The 15,847-nt window shown below is 51.4% G+C and overlaps 1 protein-coding gene across 8 annotated transcripts in view; it reads left to right on the top strand.

Moving 5' to 3' along the window:
* Positions 1-10,743, top strand: part of ST3GAL3 (ST3 beta-galactoside alpha-2,3-sialyltransferase 3) — a 153,007-nt gene extending 142,264 nt beyond the window's left edge. For 4 of the 8 annotated variants that reach the window (XM_006911397.3, XM_015588964.2, XM_015588963.2 and 1 more), the window contains 3 exons: positions 5,004-5,150; positions 5,348-5,494; positions 9,702-10,743. In XM_006911397.3, the coding sequence (XP_006911459.1) occupies positions 5,004-5,150; positions 5,348-5,494; positions 9,702-9,791 (384 nt within the window). In that variant the 3' untranslated portion in view covers positions 9,792-10,743. The remainder of the gene's footprint in view (positions 1-5,003; positions 5,151-5,347; positions 5,495-9,701) is intronic. The other 4 variants (XM_015588969.2, XM_015588967.2, XM_015588968.2 and 1 more) reach the window with 1 other exon arrangement.
* Positions 10,744-15,847: the final 5,104 nt, after the last annotated feature.

Below are 15,847 nucleotides of genomic sequence, written 5' to 3' on the forward strand. Positions count from 1 at the left end.
GTAAAGCTGGGAAGACAGGCAGAAGCTCTTTACCTTCCCTATTGAAGCTTTTGTCAGACTCTCAAAGAGCATTTGAAATAATGAGCTGACTTCCTACCGTTTCACATGGTGGTTACATATGGGACTTTTAGCACATGGGAAAAGCCGAGACGTGGTTTCAGAGAGGGCATCTCTCATATCACAGACATAACCAGGTTCTGAAGTTGGATCCAGCGCAGATTCTTCTAGCTATGTGTGCACCGTGAGCAAGTCTTCTTGCCTCTCTGAGTCTCAGTCCCTCTGTGAAATGAGATGCAGGACCCTAACTCACCTTAGAGCTCTCGGAGGGCAGAAGGGAGCTCTCATTCATCCTTGACCCCAGTCTTCCTGCAGTGGGAACTACAGTGATGGTAATAAGTAGTGTGGCAGAAACCCATCCTTGAGTCATGACACTTGTGTTTGAATCTTGGCACAGCCACTTGCATGACCTTGAACATGTTGCTTCATTTTGGGTCCATGCCTGTGAAGTGGGTGAAAGGCGAAGAGATGTAAATAAAGTAATATTTATAAAAACTAACCTGGAACCCCCAGCTGTGCACCTTCCTGGCTCTCTCTGCCCCTCCCAAGCAGCCCCTGTGCTTTCTCCTCTTTAGGTACATGTGGGGCAGTCATGGGCAGCAATCCCCGGTGGGGAAATGTCGGGGCCTGCCAGCCCTGGAGAACGGGCAGGGGCTGTGCTTGCTTTGTCTGGCACAGACTGGCACCTGCCATTCCTTTCGGTCCACATCTGGCCTTCCCAGGAGGGGCTCCTCCCTAGTTCGGTACATGATCTTGGCCATTTCTCTACCCTTTCCTTTCCTACTGGGTCTTGTAATCCCTACCTTTACCTCCCTTGCACACGTGCCTCCTGGATGCAGAAAGGGAGACAACAGGAGGAAGGTGGATTAAGGTCTGTGCTTGGTCTCACTGGGGCTGAGACAGAGAAGGTGGCCCCAAGGGCCTGTCCTTCCAACTGACCCTGGTAGGACAGATAGAATCTGCTAGAGAAAGAGATGTTGCCACAGAGGTGGGGAGACACAAGGCAGGCATGGCTGGAGCAGAGACAAGCCATTGAAGGCAGAGGGAGATCAGCCCGAAGAGGTACTGAACAGTGGGGAGCGCTTTGCTGCTGGTGAGGGCAGTGGAGGAGCCTTGGTTGGGCTTCTCCATTAACACTCGCTGCCAGGTGCCGTACTGGGCTCCAGCCCTACGAGGTAGAGGGTCACAGCACACGACTAGTGATGATGATAGTAGCTGATCAGGTGATCGTGAGCTGGGCACTCAACCTGAATTATCTAATTCTCACAACGGCTCTTAATATAAATTGTTAGTATCATGGTTTATCCACAAGGAAATGGCGAGTGCCTTGCCCAGGCTCTCCACACAGCAAATGACCAGAGATGAAGTTGAACCCAATCCGTTTGGGTTGCTATAACAAAATACCACAGATTGGATGGCTTATAAACAACAGAAGTTTATTTCTCACAGTTCTAGAGGCTGGGAAGTCCAGGATTGTGGCACTGGTAGACCTGGTGTTTGGTGTCCTGGTTCATAGATGCCCTTCTTTTTCAGTGTGTCTTCACTTGACAGAAGGGCAAGAGATCTCTCTCTGGGGCCTCTTTTATAAGGGCATTAATCTCATTCATGAAGGTTCCACTCTCATGAACTTATCACTTCCCAAAGGCTCTGCCTCCCCATACCATCACATTGGACATTATGTGTTCATGAATTGGGGGTGTGGGAGGATACATTCAAACCATAGCAGATCTTAACTCTATATTCTGCCCCCTCCCAAAGGTTAGAGGTCACTTCTGCCTTGGGAGGAAGAGGGTCAGGAAAGACACGAGGAGGAAGGATATGCTGAGTCTTAAAAAACAAGTAGGCTGGATCGGGGGATAGAGGTGGAAAGGCCATTAGAGACAGAAGGAGCAGCATCAGCAAAAGCGTGGTGGCGTGAGTTGGCAGGCGAGGACTTCAGATGAGCTGAAATGGAAACTGGAGCAGCAGGCAGGGCTTCTGGCTAAAAAGCTCAGATCTCCTGTGGGCAGTGATAATGTGATCTGCTTTGTACATAGAAAGATCATTCTGGCAGAGGGGGAAGTGGTTTGGGAGGCAGGGGCAGCTCATTCTAAGAACTTAGTACATGTTTGTTGAATAAATGAATAGAATTTAACATTTATTGTGTACCATTTATGTTCCAGTCACTCTACAGGGTCCTGGGCTCTGATCAGTCAACCAGACGGACACTGTAAATGGCCAGTCATTAGGAGAGTCCAAATGAAAGATGATGAGACCCGGACTTCCACTGGCAGCAGTGGGTTTGGGAGGAAGGGGTCAGTCTGTGGGATTCTAAGAAGATAGAATCAGAAGAGTTAGATGACCAGTAGGACAGGATGGGCTGGAGAGATGAAGAATCTAAAGTCCATTCCGAGGTTTCTGGTTTATCTGAGGACATTAGAGGATCAGGAACACAGGAGGTGGCTGGAGCAGATCTGGAGCAACGAGAAACAATTTGGATGTCCACCAACAGTGGATTGGTTAAATACATTATGTACATCCCTATGACACAATTCTTAGAAAACAATTTTGATGTCTGGAACATTCAGTTATAGAGATGTATCATTTAGCCAAACCTCTATTGTAAACTTGGATTTTCTTTCTGGTGCTTCACTTTTATAAGTAACATTGCAAGAAACAGCTTTTCACAAAGGTCTTCACTATTCTGATTACTTTTAGGAGAGAAATGTTGCAGTCATCAGGTATAGAGAAATGTTGCAGTCATCGAGTATAAACAGTTTTGAGCCTTTAGATTCATATTCAGATTGCTTTTTAGAAAGGCCAAACCAAATTTTACTCCTAAAGTATAGGAGAGTTCTACCTCAGCATACTACCACAAGCACTATATACGTTGATGCACATATACACAGTGTCACAGATACATTTTAGAGGGTAAAAAATAGTATCTGGTTATTTTAATTTGCATTTTTGTCAGTATCGAGTTTTTCATGCTTACCAGCCTTATTTCATACTCTCTTCCCATTTTTATGGGGTCTCATTGATTTTCCATGAATTTTTTAAATAGGTATTTTTTATTATTTGTGACAAAATTTTCCCACTTTTTTGTTTCTCTCTTAATTTTGTTTATATTTTTGATGTACCAAAGCACTAAAAATGTTTACAAAGTCTAAATCTGTTTATCTTTTTCTTTATTATTTCTAACATTGCATTAATGTTTAGGAAGTTTGATGATAAAAGATCTAAATTTTCTTTTAATTTTACTTTTTTAGCATTTAGTTGTTTTGTGTATAGTGTGAGGAGAGGCAATACGTGGACCTTTTTTTTCCTAAATAGCAAATTTTGAAGTATCGCTTGCTAAGAAAATCATCTTGTTCCCACTGATGGTGAAGCTTCCTTTATCATAACCTAAGTGTGTGTGTATATATGGATCGACTCGTTTCTGGGCTGTCTTCTTTCAGTGATCTTTGCGTTGATATATGTCCATCAATGTTTTCATAATTTCAAATTCATAATATACTCTAATATCTAATTTTTAAATCATAGGGGCTATTTTTACCTCTTAAATATTTGGATGAGTTTTTAGAATCCTTTTGGTAAGTTAAAAAAAAAATCCTACTGGGATTTTTCTTAAAATAATGCTAAACCTACATTAATCTGTGGAGAACTGGCTTTATGTTAGTACTCAGCCTTCTTATCCAAGATATAGTTTGTCTCTCCTATTTTTTAAGTAATTTTTTAGATCTCTTGATAAAGGATTACAGCTTTTTTTTTTCCCTATAGGACCCACATATTTAAGTTTCTTGATCAGTATTTAATTATTTTTTGTTAGGATTGCAAATGGAATCTCTTTTGTATTATATCTGATGACTTTCCTATTGGAGTACAGATCCTACTACTAAATTGTTTTATCCATTCTAAGTTTAGTTGATTCTTTTAGGTTTTCTAAGCAAATAACAAACTCCCTAGAAATAACAGATTAGAGTCCACAGTTTGGTACTGCCTCCAGACTGCAGGGCCAATTTGTGATTTTCTCCAGCAGCACTCAGGAGCCTAGTTTTAGGGGTGGTAAAGATGGACGAATGGGTTGATCCCAAGTTCAGGGTTTTCTGGGCTGGGGCAACAGAAGGGCAAGGGGCAGGGAGTTGAGGGAGCCCAGAATAGTTGAAGTGATATGTTTCAGGGCCTTGAACAGAAAAGCAGGGCTGGAGACTAGAGGAAGGGAGAGAGTTAGAAGTTACAGCCCTGGAATAGACTTTGGGATGTCAGATTTCAGAGCGGATGCCTTTCCAGTACGATAATGAGATCTCTGAGGGAAGAATGATCCCATTTTGCAGTTAAAGAAACTGAAGCTCAGAGAGATTATCACTTGCCCAAAGTCACCCAACCCTAGTCTATGGCAGAACTGGGATTTTAGTGTTATTTTACATTGCCATAGTAGCTCACATTCTGTCTTTATTTTTCAGGTTCACTTTAGAACAGTTGACTGAGAGAGCGAGGAGAGACAGCAGAGGGGAAAGGAGGCAAGCCCAGCAGAGCAGATAGGAGAGAGTGGGCAGGCTCCTCCTGGGCCCCTCAGGAGCCGTGATGGGATGGGGGACAGCTGGACCATTGGGCCTTCAGTTGACCCAAGAAACCCCTCAAGCCACAGCAGCACCCCCTAGTGTCCCACACCATATGCCCCCACCATGCATCTCACTGGATCCTCTGTTAACACACTGTGGCCCCACCATATGCTCACTGTTCCCAGCACATACCTTCGTCTCTGTCATACATTTCATGTCCCCAGCACACATAGTCCTCCCTCTACCAGCTGCGTTTATCCCACATGCCCCATGTTCCCCAGCATCACACCTCATGCCCCCCACCTTGTTTCTCATTTGCCTGTACACACTTTGGGACCCTGGCACTGACACAGTCCCATCACAAGCTGTGTTCCCGGCTCACACCCACTTCTGCTATGTCCACAGAGTGCATCAGATGGCTTCTGGAAATCTGTGGCCACTCGAGTACCCAAGGAGCCCCCTGAGATTCGCATTCTCAACCCGTATTTCATCCAGGAAGCTGCCTTCACCTTCATTGGACTGCCCTTCAACAATGGTCTCATGGGCCGCGGGGTGAGATAGCTGGGCCCCAGGAGAGGGAGGAGGGGAACTGGGTCAGAGGGGCCTGGAGAAGGAAGGACAGGGTAGCAGGGTGGGGACAGAGGGCTTGGTCCTAGGGGTTGGAGCTAACCGCTGGGGAGCATGTGGAGGGCCTCGGCCTCAATCAGCCCTCCATCTGAACTCTGCAACCCCTCCCTCCCCTCCTCCAGAATATCCCGACCCTTGGCAGTGTGGCAGTGACCATGGCACTACACGGCTGTGATGAGGTGGCAGTCGCAGGCTTTGGCTACGACATGAGCGCACCCAATGCACCCCTGCACTACTATGAGACTGTGCGCATGGCGGCCATCAGAGAGGTTCGGGGCTGGGCAGGGGGCAGGGCTGAGGGAAGGGGTACTTCCAGCACAGAGGACAGGCTCAGACCGTGTTCACAGGTTCACAGGTAAATGGTAAGGGGATGAGCTAGCGTCTGCTCTGGCTGCCCAGAGCTCCCAGGAGGGCGCTGCCCTACTCTCAGCTAAGTTAGGACACTGAGGGTCCATCCCTGCCCGCGGGCCTCTGACTACCAAGCGTCCTCTGTGCCCCTCTCCCCAGCTTTCCCCTAAACCCAGAATCCCCTTTTACAGCCTTCTTCCTGAACTTTCCCTTCTTGGCCTTCTCCCTGCCCTGGTCCTGCACCTGCCTCTTCCTCGCTTTTTCCCAGCCGTCATACGCTCATCCTGGCACCAGCTCAGAGCCATCCTCTCTACCTTAAGTCCGTCTTTCCCCCAGAGGACTTCCTTGTCCCCTTAAATAATCCACAGATATTGCCTCTTGGTCTCAGGATCCTCCTTATACCTCCTCTACCCTTCCCCATGGCCAAGCACTGAAGCTCTTTATCACCCAGAATTGCTTCCCAGGTAATCCACATGGGTAAGTACTTTAAAGTTCAAGAAGCATTACAGTTCTCCCAGCCTATCAGTCAGCCTCTCCTCCGTCTCTCCCCTCACAGCAAGAGCCCATGTGGAAAATCTGGACCCCACTTAAAACTCACTTTGCTTCTACTGCTAGCCTTCCACTGATGCCAGCCTGGAACCTGGACATCTTGGGCTAGTGTGTTGAGCAGCTTCTCTACACCAGCATCTGGGTGAGGGGTTGTTGGAGGAAATCTCCCATCTGTGCAGATCATAGTTCTGTAAATGTCAAGGTTTTCATCTCAGCTAGCCCTCATTCCTACTCACGAGTCTTTCCATGCCCTTTTCCAGTCCCCACCACACTGTTACAGAGCCTTACACTCCCCAAAAGTCCCATCACCCTCCCCTCCTCCAGTGAGAAAACACGATACAGAGGGGCCTCTGTCAACTCCTGCTGGGCCCTCCCCTTTGCACGCCTCACTCTCACTTGGCCCTTCACCGCTCACAGCCTGGCTTCCCCCTTCACCTGACGCAAACTCCCACCAGGGTCACCAGGGACTTACCTCAAGGCTGCCTAATCCAGTGGACACATGTAAGTCTCATCTTTCCTGATCTCTCTCAGAAACACTTTTTATGTTGACTGTTCTTTCGTCTTTGAAACTCTCTCCTGCTTGGACTCCTAGGTCAGTAATTTCCAGTGTTCCTCTGATTTCACGTGCCAGACTCTCATTCTCTTTCTCAGTGGCCTTGATTTCAGTCCACCCCTTAAGAATCGGCATTAGCCGGGGCTCCATCCTGGACAGCCTTCTCTCCTCACGCTACCTGTTCTCCGGAACATTGGGGCCCCCAGCCACAGCTTCCATTACCATCTTTACTGTTTTAGTCTTTTATGTTTCAGTCAGACTACCTCCAGTAATTGGAAGTTATTTCAGGGCTAGAGAGACTTGGGAATCTCCTGGAAAACCAGAAACAGCATTCCAGCTGGGTCTCCTGTTGCTAGAATGGGGTTCAGGAGTGGCAAGCTCCTCCTGGGTCCAGGGCAGCTCCAGAGCTGTCTCGTCCCATCAGCTGTGGCTCCAGTTCTGCCTGCTTATTACCATGACCCCGTCAGTCTTTCCATCTCTGTCGCTCTTGGTGTTCTTCTTGCTTCTTTGTCCCCTACCAGCACCCACTCCAAACTGTTCTCACAGCTTCTACCTGCCTCCTGGCTTCTGTTCACTTATATATTTGGTCTCTTACATATTTCTTTGACATGAACTTAATGTGAAAGAGGGTGAGAGACCATAGACATAAGCAGTAGCGAGATCATGAAAGGCTTTCTCTGCCATGGTGAGGAGTTTGGACTTTGCTCTGAAGGCTAGAGGGAGCCACAGAGGCAGAAGCCTTTTAAGCTGTGGCTTAGCATGTAGTAGGGTCACTGTGGCTACAGCATGAAATAGAGGGGTGCAAGGCCAGAATGGAAACTAGTTAAGGGGCTGTCCCAGCAGTCTAAACAAGAGCTGAAGACTCCTAAAGCAGAACACAGCAGAGAAATCCGAGCTGAAAATGTGGATTTGTGAGTTGTGAGCACACCTGCGTGTTCAGATACAGGGCGGACGTGGATGAGATTTCCTAGGACGACAGTAGAGCAAGAAGTGCAGATCGTTAGGGCAGCACCAATATTTAAGGACTGGGTGGGAGAAGAGGAGCCGCACGAAGACAGAGAAAGAGCTGTCAGAAGACAGGCCCTTCTCAGAGTGTGGACTGTGAATGGGACGGACATCTGCGTCCAGAGTCAGGTCCTGGTGAGGCTGGGAACCCGGGGCTAGCAGAATCCTGCCCTAGCCCCTGGACAGTGTAGTGCAGGAGCTCTGGGAAGCTCCTGTGCTGTCTGCACGGAAGGAGGAATTGGGAAAAAGAGAGCACCAGAGAGGCGGTGTTGCCGGGGCCAAGAGGACTACACCCCAGGCAGACTTTGTGTTTACTTTTTTATTATGAACATTGTCAAACATATTCATACATATGGAGAATAATAGAATGAGCTCCCATGTAGCTGTCACCCGCCTCCCCCAGCCATCAGCACACGGCAATTGTTTCATCTGTTCTTCCTCTCATACTTTCCCTCTCCACTGATTATATGGAAACAAGTCTCAGCATATCATTCCAGCCATAAATATTTCAGTACGTTTCTTGAAAAGATAAGGACTGTTTTTTTACTATCGTAATACCATTATCACACCTAGAAAAATTAGTAATTCATGAATATCACCAAATATCAAGTCCTCTGCTGGTCCCCTCAGTGACTCCAAGTGGGTGCTCTTGAAGCTGACCTCTCAGACCGGTTACTTCTTCCTGAGGAGTGATGAAGGGGAGGAATAAGTAAAGAGTTGTATGAATTTCTCCGTTTGCTTGGATACTGGCCCTGCCATTCCTCCAAGCCTCCATTTTCTTACCTGGAAAACCTAATTTCATTCAACACATATGTATTGAGCACCTACTCTGTGCCAAATAGTCCCTGTCTCCAAAGAGAGACTGGGAGACAGATGCTTAAATCTTCAAGGAAGGAAAGCAGATCACCCAGCAATGACAAGGAGGGGCAACTTGCGGTCAGCAGAGTATTACGACAGGAACCTCAAAGGAGCCGGAGGCTTGAGGGAGTGTGGAGGAGCAACTGTGTAGACGCAGCAATGAAGAGTGAGGAAGACCTACCCACCTCTAGCACTGTGGAGTGTAGACATGTAGGACAAAAGACATGTAGCACTGAGCAAGTGTCTGGGGGACGTTGTCCTTAGCGGCAGCCAGGCTTGTGGTTAGCAGAAGAAGTTGAAGGGAATGTTCAGAGAAGAAGAATATGGGAATTTTACCTAAGTTTCAGAATTGAAAAGATTTGGAAGGTTAGAGTTAACTGGACCAGAATAAGGACCAGACAGAGCTGTAAGTTCTTAGCACCAGTAAACAGAGGCTGTTAATGTCACTATCAGCTCAGCGCTGACAGATGTAACAGAGCAGTCAGTTAGGTACAAATTATGATAAGGATGTTGGCATTCATTCATTCAGTCAGTCAGGCAACCCTTTTCCATTGAGAAACTTAATCATCAAAGCTTCCTGGTGTGAGTACTGGGGATAGGAAAGAACCTGAGCCTGGGTGCAGTCTTCCCCGAAGAGAAGGCAGCGTCTTCCCTGTAATTTCCACATTAACAGATGAACCTCTTGTCCTCAGGCCCCCTGGACCCTCTGATCTGAGAGGCAGGATTTCATCAGCTGTCCCCAGGCCAGTGGATTGCATCAGGCCAGAGAATGACTAAGCCACCCCACCCGGCTCTCTTTCCAGCAGGGTCCACCCCCTAGGCCTGAGCCAGACCTAAATGACTCACATTGCCCGTCCTCAGGGTGCCTAGGACCTAGGTGGACATGCTGCCGGACAAGGAGGGGTTGAAATCTGTGAGAACAAGGCCGGAAAGGTTGTATCTCCTAAGACTTGGAAGAAGTCAAGAGGCATAGTTTTTTTGAGATGGGAAAAGGTGTTAAAAGCTGTGGCATTTCTAGACCCGATTTCCCGCAGTCACAGAGCATTGGAGGGTAGTTGTCAGAAGAGGGTTCCAGGCCCTGGGAAGGTGCATGATAGCGGGGCTGTATCTCAGCATTTACCCGGGCTGCCCAATCGACCTCTCCTCCATCTCTTTCCTTCCAGTCTTGGACACACAATATTCAGCGAGAGAAAGAGTTTCTGCGGAAGCTGGTGAAAGCACGTGTCATCACTGACCTGACCAGTGGCATCTGAGGTGGGCCCAACACGTAGACAAAGAGGTCCCGGCGCCACCAAGAGCAAGCAGCAGCCAACCACCTGCCCACTTCATTGGCCTTGGTCTAGCTCTGCCTTAGAGGTGCAAGAGTCTTCACACCCAGAGATGGACAGTGCCAAGTGGCCCCAGGGGTGGCAAAGCCTTGGTGGGGCAGCCAGAGCTGTGTCTGCTCAGAGGCCAGCCTCAAAGACCAGCACTTGGCCTCACTCTCAGCCTAGGTCCTTGAAGCCAGAGAACCAGGAGGCCACCGGCCATGCCCAGCAGGCCCAGCATGCAGGAGGTGGACATTAGGCAGCAAGGCTGCTGTCAGAATTATTTCTCGAATCGGTGTTTGGTGTATTATCATTTTGTGAATTTGGGGGAGGGGGGTAGGGATAATTTATTTTTAAATAAGTTTGGAGATGTCAAGTTTGGTCCACTTGCCATGCAGAAAGAAGCCCACTAGAGGGCCCACCAGGCAGTGGTACCAGTGGGCTCCCTGTAGAGTGGGAGTGCCATTACTTGCCTGTACTAAGCTCCAAGGCCACAGGGAGGGGCAGGATCTCATGCTAGGCCCCTCTAGCTCATGGCACTGTTTGGCCTTTCTTGGGGAGACAATGGGGTATTCCCATGCACCAGCCCCTAGCTGTCCCACAGGGAAACCCTGGAGCCATCCTTTAAGCCAACAAGATAGCCTCTGGCTAGAGCAGAGGGAACTTCAGAGCTCAGAAGGTGATGCCTGGCCCAGCCAATGGGAATGGCCTCTTCCCCAGCTGCTACTGATCCATAGGACAGTGCCCCAAGCCTGGACTGACCAACTTGGCAGCCAGGTCTTTGGGTTCTGCCTTTAGGCTGGACCAGAGGGAAGTGAGGCTCAAGGACCTTACCCAGGCTGTGGCAGCCATCCTGGGCAGCCATCATGGAAGCAATAAAGCTCTTCCCTGAACCTGACCTCCTCTTGCTTTCTCTGACTCTCCTGGAAGAAACAGGAAACTGGGGCCTCAGCAGCTGTACCAAACCCAAGGGCTATCTCGCCAGCCCACAGATTCCTCGGTCCCTTTCATTTCTCATGTCAACTGCAAGACGTGGATAGTCATCTAGGGGCCTTCTAGAGCCTCTCCCATCCCACACAGCCCTGTACCCTCTTTGCTTTAAGAGAGATAGACCAGGGGGATCAGGGCCTGCCCGAGTCTATGCTAAAGGCACCAGAGAGCAGAGGATTGAAGCCTGTACTCCTAGGACAGTGCCTCTGGGTCACCACAGCCCCAGTGCTGCAGGGACAGAGACTCCTGCAAGCATAGGAGATACCTGGCTGAGCCACCAAGGCAGAGAGACCCACAGACCTAACCCACTCCTCTCACCTCTAGCTGAGTCCTGGAAAGGACACAGGCACACCCTCTCCCCTCACCCCTGTCTTCCCCACACAGAACAGGAAGGCACAACCCAGCTCTAGACACCTTCTGGCAAATACTAGAAAGGACGTCTCTTCGCATCTTTCCCCCTTAGAACTCTGGAATCTGATCCCCCCACCTTCCACAGCATCCCAAGGCAGGCCTGATGATGGGCCAAACATGTCTACACCTTGGTAGTAAGTAGGGCTGGCTGGCCCCCTGGCCTCTTGCCTGCCATCCCCATTCAAGTCCTGGTTATCCCCAAAACTACCAACTTCCCACATGTCCCCTTCTGTAGCTTATCTTCAGGCAGAAGCCTTTTCAGCTAAGGGGAGAGCAAGGCCCTGACTGAGGGACAGGCAAACTCAGAAACTCCCTTCAGATTCTGCTGGGCTGCTATGATGCACAACTCCAGTGCACATGGCAATCTGTGTGAACAGCACCCCCTGAAGTTGTACAGGGCATAGCCCTCATGCCGCAGCCATGTCTAATAAAGCCCCAGGGAAGCCACCCCAACTGGTCAGCCAGTTGTGGGAGGCAGCAGAGAGTGGGGCTGCTCACTGCTTGGACTTCTGTCCCACAAGGGTCCCTCAAGCCTATAGATAGACCCCCACCACCACCACCAGCAGCAGTTCTCTGCAGTCTGGCTTGTAATCCCCACCTGTGCACAGAGCGTGCTCTCACATAAGCTGTGGTTCTGAGCCCTGGCCATACACCAGAATCACCTGTGCAGATTTGGAACACTGCACATGCCCACACCAAGATTCTGATTCAGGTCTGGGGTGGGGCCCAGATGTGGGTAGTTTTAAAAGGTCCACAGGTGGTTCTGATACATAGCCAGGCTATAGCTGGTCCACACACGTTCCCTGAGGACTTTCATCCCACCCACTGCTTCCAATTATCAGTTGGTTTACAATTCCCAAATTGCCATCTCCAGTCAAGCTCTCTCCACTTTGCTCCAGGCTACAAATTCAGATGCATCCTAAACTTTTCCACTAGGATAGTCCCCATGTCCTTCCCACTCAGCATGTCCAACACTAAACTCATGAGCTCCTGCCCCTCTGCCAGGAAGCCTCTGCTGCCAGAACGCACCCCCTCCACTTGGTCACCGAGGCCAGAGACATGCGGGTGTCTGCCCTACCTCCTCACCCCATCCAGTCAGGCACTAGCTAAGTTCTCAAAAAGCAAAAGCTGTGGCCCTGAAAGCCAGCAAAGCCCCACTCTCTCCCTTCCACTCGGCTTCTGACTCCGCTTCCCCAGCAGCCTCCCAACATATCTCCACCTCTCGCCTCCAAACCATCCTCCCTACTGCAGCCAGTCAGTCATTGAAGTGCATGTTTGATACACCATTCTCCAGACTGAAACTTTTTAGTGGTCCCCAGAGTCATTAGGATAAAGTCCAGACTCCCTGGTATGACACAGCATCTGGCCTTTCTTTACCTCTATCCATATTACCCAACCTCCACCCCACCTGCCAAATTGCCATAATTAGGCTTCTGAAATACTACCCTCCAGCTCCTACCTCAAGCCTGAGCACAAATGTTCCTCTTCCGGGACCCTCCCCTTCTTCAGCCCTGTGCACCCACTCCAAACACTGCCCTTGCAGTGCAATGTGGGTGAGCGGTGGGGTTCCCAGGAGTGTCTCTACTCCAAGCCCCAGGCAGCGCTGGAGGGGAGTCGCGAGGGCTAGAGCAGAGGCAGACCTTGAAAGCCCCAATGCTGTTCCTGGCCCACCCAACGAGTCTGATGCGTCTGAGAGAAGAAACTAGCGGCGGACCAGAGCGCAGAGAAGTCACTGCGGGGTAGCCGGCCGGACCCCCGGAGACAACGCAAACCAGAGGGCCCGTGGCTCAAGGCAGAGACTGGCCTGTCCCCTCCCTCCCCCACCCCCAGCCCGGCCTCCCAACTCCCTACTTCGCGTGTCTACAAACTCTGAACGCCCACTTTCCGCGCCTCTCCACTGCCCGGGTTCTCCAGTGTCCTGCGTTCTCCACTTCCCAGCGTCCTCCCCTGCACCTTGGGGGACTTAGCCAAGCCACGGGGGCGGGGACCGGATCCTGTCGGGTGGAGCGGCCAGGTGAGCCCTGAAAGGTGGGGCGGGTTGGGGGCGCTCCGGGCCCCACCCCGGGATCCGGTGACGCTGGGGCTGGAATTTGACACCGGCGGCGGCAGGCATGAGGCTGCTGAGGGATGGAGTTGGGCCCGGCCCCCAGACGCGGCCCACGGGCTCCGCCAGCAGCAGGTCCCTCGGCCCCAAGCCTTTGCTGCATCGGAGACCCAGAGCCCTGCACCCGCGGTAAGCCGACCTGTTGGTCCAACCCTCGTCCCAGCTCCAGGAGGGAGGGGGGAGAGCAGGAGAGTCCCCCACTACTCCGTTCTCACATCCTCCCTCTCCTGGGCTGCTTAGCAGCTCTCCGCCCCTCCCAGCCCCCTCAGTCCCTCTTGCCACTAGTCGGACTGTGTATACTAGCCCTGCCGGCCGGCTGTAATGTGAAGTTCCCGCTGCCTACAGGGCGCAGACTGGCTGCCAAAGCCACGCTTTTGGCTAAAACAGGCACTGCCAAGTGCACAGCCCTGGGCATGAGCCTTTTGAGCTGCGGGGGAAAGTTCAGCACTGGTCCCAGGAAAGGTGCTTAAAAGAACACGGCGAAGGACCCCCCATGGTAAGTATCTGGCTGGTGGATGGGGAGGCAAGGGCTGGAGGACCAAGTGGCCCCAGACCACCAGGAGAGAGAGCCTAGCTGCTCTCAAAAGACCTGCTCCTGGGCTCCCCCTAGCGCAGAGGGCCCTGAAGGCTTCCATGCCTGGCTTTCTCTCCATCAATGAGAACAGTCACTGTTCTGGCCCCTCAGGGCCCCTATTCAGTTAGTCAAGCACACCTGGCCCTGAGATAGACCACACTATCTCAGGGGGTCCTGTTGCTGGCAGAGGCCTAGAGGTCTGACCCACAAGTGTGCAGATATTCCATGTGCTAGGGGGTGGGGGATGCAGGTGACAGCTGGGACCCAAGAGCAGGTCAGCTAGTGAGGGTTCCTGAAGGCTCTTGGGTCCCAAGGGGTGTTTGGGATTGCCAGCCAGTGTAGGCTCACAAAAGCTGATGGGGCTCGGGAAGGCTGGCTCATGAGGAACAGGGCTAGTCTGTCAGATCCACAGGAAGCTGGAAGGGAGACAGAACTGGACCTGCTCTCAAGGTGGCTCATCTCTTGGAGACCAGGCTGATGTTGAGGCCAGGCTGGCCACCCTGGGAGTTGCTCATGCCTGAGTCTGGCTGAGGGGAGGGAAAAGCCCACCCCTCCTTTGAGTCTACAGACTTAGCAGATGCTGCCCCCTGGTGGCCATAGGTAGCCATGACCCAGGCCCCATGAGGGCCCTTCAGCCTCCATCTGCTGGCTATTGAAGGACATCTGTGATCAGAAGAGAGAACTCAGGCGGCTCTGGGTACAAAGATCACAGAGAAGCAAGGTGCAGCAGTGCTGGATGGGCAGCACAGGTTAAGGCCTGGGCCTCACTACTATTGATAACTCAGGTCAACCAGCCAGCACCTTAACCCTCCTCTACGACACGGAGAGAAAGCTCTCCTTGGGACTCAGGGGATCCAGCTACTGTCTTCTCCAGCTATTCATGGCAGCATCTGTCCTGCAGCACAGAGCAGGAAAGTACTTTCCACACACTCCTCTCTCGTCACCTCCCCCTCACTACCACCACTGTGTGAGTCTAGCCTTGTGACCTTAGTGACCTTAGACAATGGCTGAACTTCTCTGAGCCTTGTTTGCTCATTTGGAAAGTGGGGGAAACCTCGTGGAGTTGTAAGGATTGAGAGCGGGAACAGCTCCTGATGCAGCTCCTTCTCCTCCTGGGTTGAGTCCAGCTATCGAAGCCCCTTGCTCCTCACCTGGAGAAACTGAAGTGGAGAGATGGTCTCAAAGGATAACTCATCTCTCAGTGTTCCAAGCTGCCTCAAGAGGAGGGTGGGGGAACAGGTCAACTAGGCTGATGGGAGCTCCTGGTATTGACAGAGATGAAGCCTGGACCTAGAGGCCCCTCTGTGCTGCCCTGCTGGCCCCAGCCCAGGCGGCAGGTGAGCGGTTCTCCCAGTGACTCCTACCTGTATGAGGAAAGGTGGCTTGATTGGGGAGGAAGAGCAGGGTTTGTCCTGGGCAAGTGTCAGAAGCAAAGAGAGAAGTGGTCAGGGAGGAACTAGGAGTATGGAGGAAAGTCAGTGCCCTCAGGTGATTTTTCCCCTGGGCTTCCTGAGGCAGCAGACCCATTTTCCTCCTATCTAAACCTTTCCTGAGCTTCCCCCATCCAATTAGAAGCCCATCATCTTCTGATCTCTGCTGCCTCAGCCCATTCCTGAGCTCCCACCACCCTGAGCCCACCAGAGTACCCTCTTCTTCCCTGAGGCTCCACTTTGTCTCTCTGCGCAGTCTGCCCTGTGGCCAACCCTGGCCGCTCTGGCCTTGCTGAGCAGCTTTGCCGAGGCCTCTCTGGGCTCCACGCCCCGCAGCACCACCACCCGCGAAGGCCCCGTGCCGGCCCCAGCGCCCCTCGCCGGCCACCTGCCGGGTAGGTGAGAGGGCGAGGGGGCAGGCTGGGGCGGGGCTGGCCTGGGACCCGTCGCCTGACTCTGTCTCATTCCAGGGGGCCGCGCAGCCCGTTCCTGC

Source organism: Pteropus alecto, unplaced genomic scaffold (genome assembly GCF_000325575.1).
Source record: "Pteropus alecto unplaced genomic scaffold, ASM32557v1 scaffold484, whole genome shotgun sequence".
Lineage (NCBI taxonomy): Eukaryota > Metazoa > Chordata > Mammalia > Chiroptera > Pteropodidae > Pteropus > Pteropus alecto.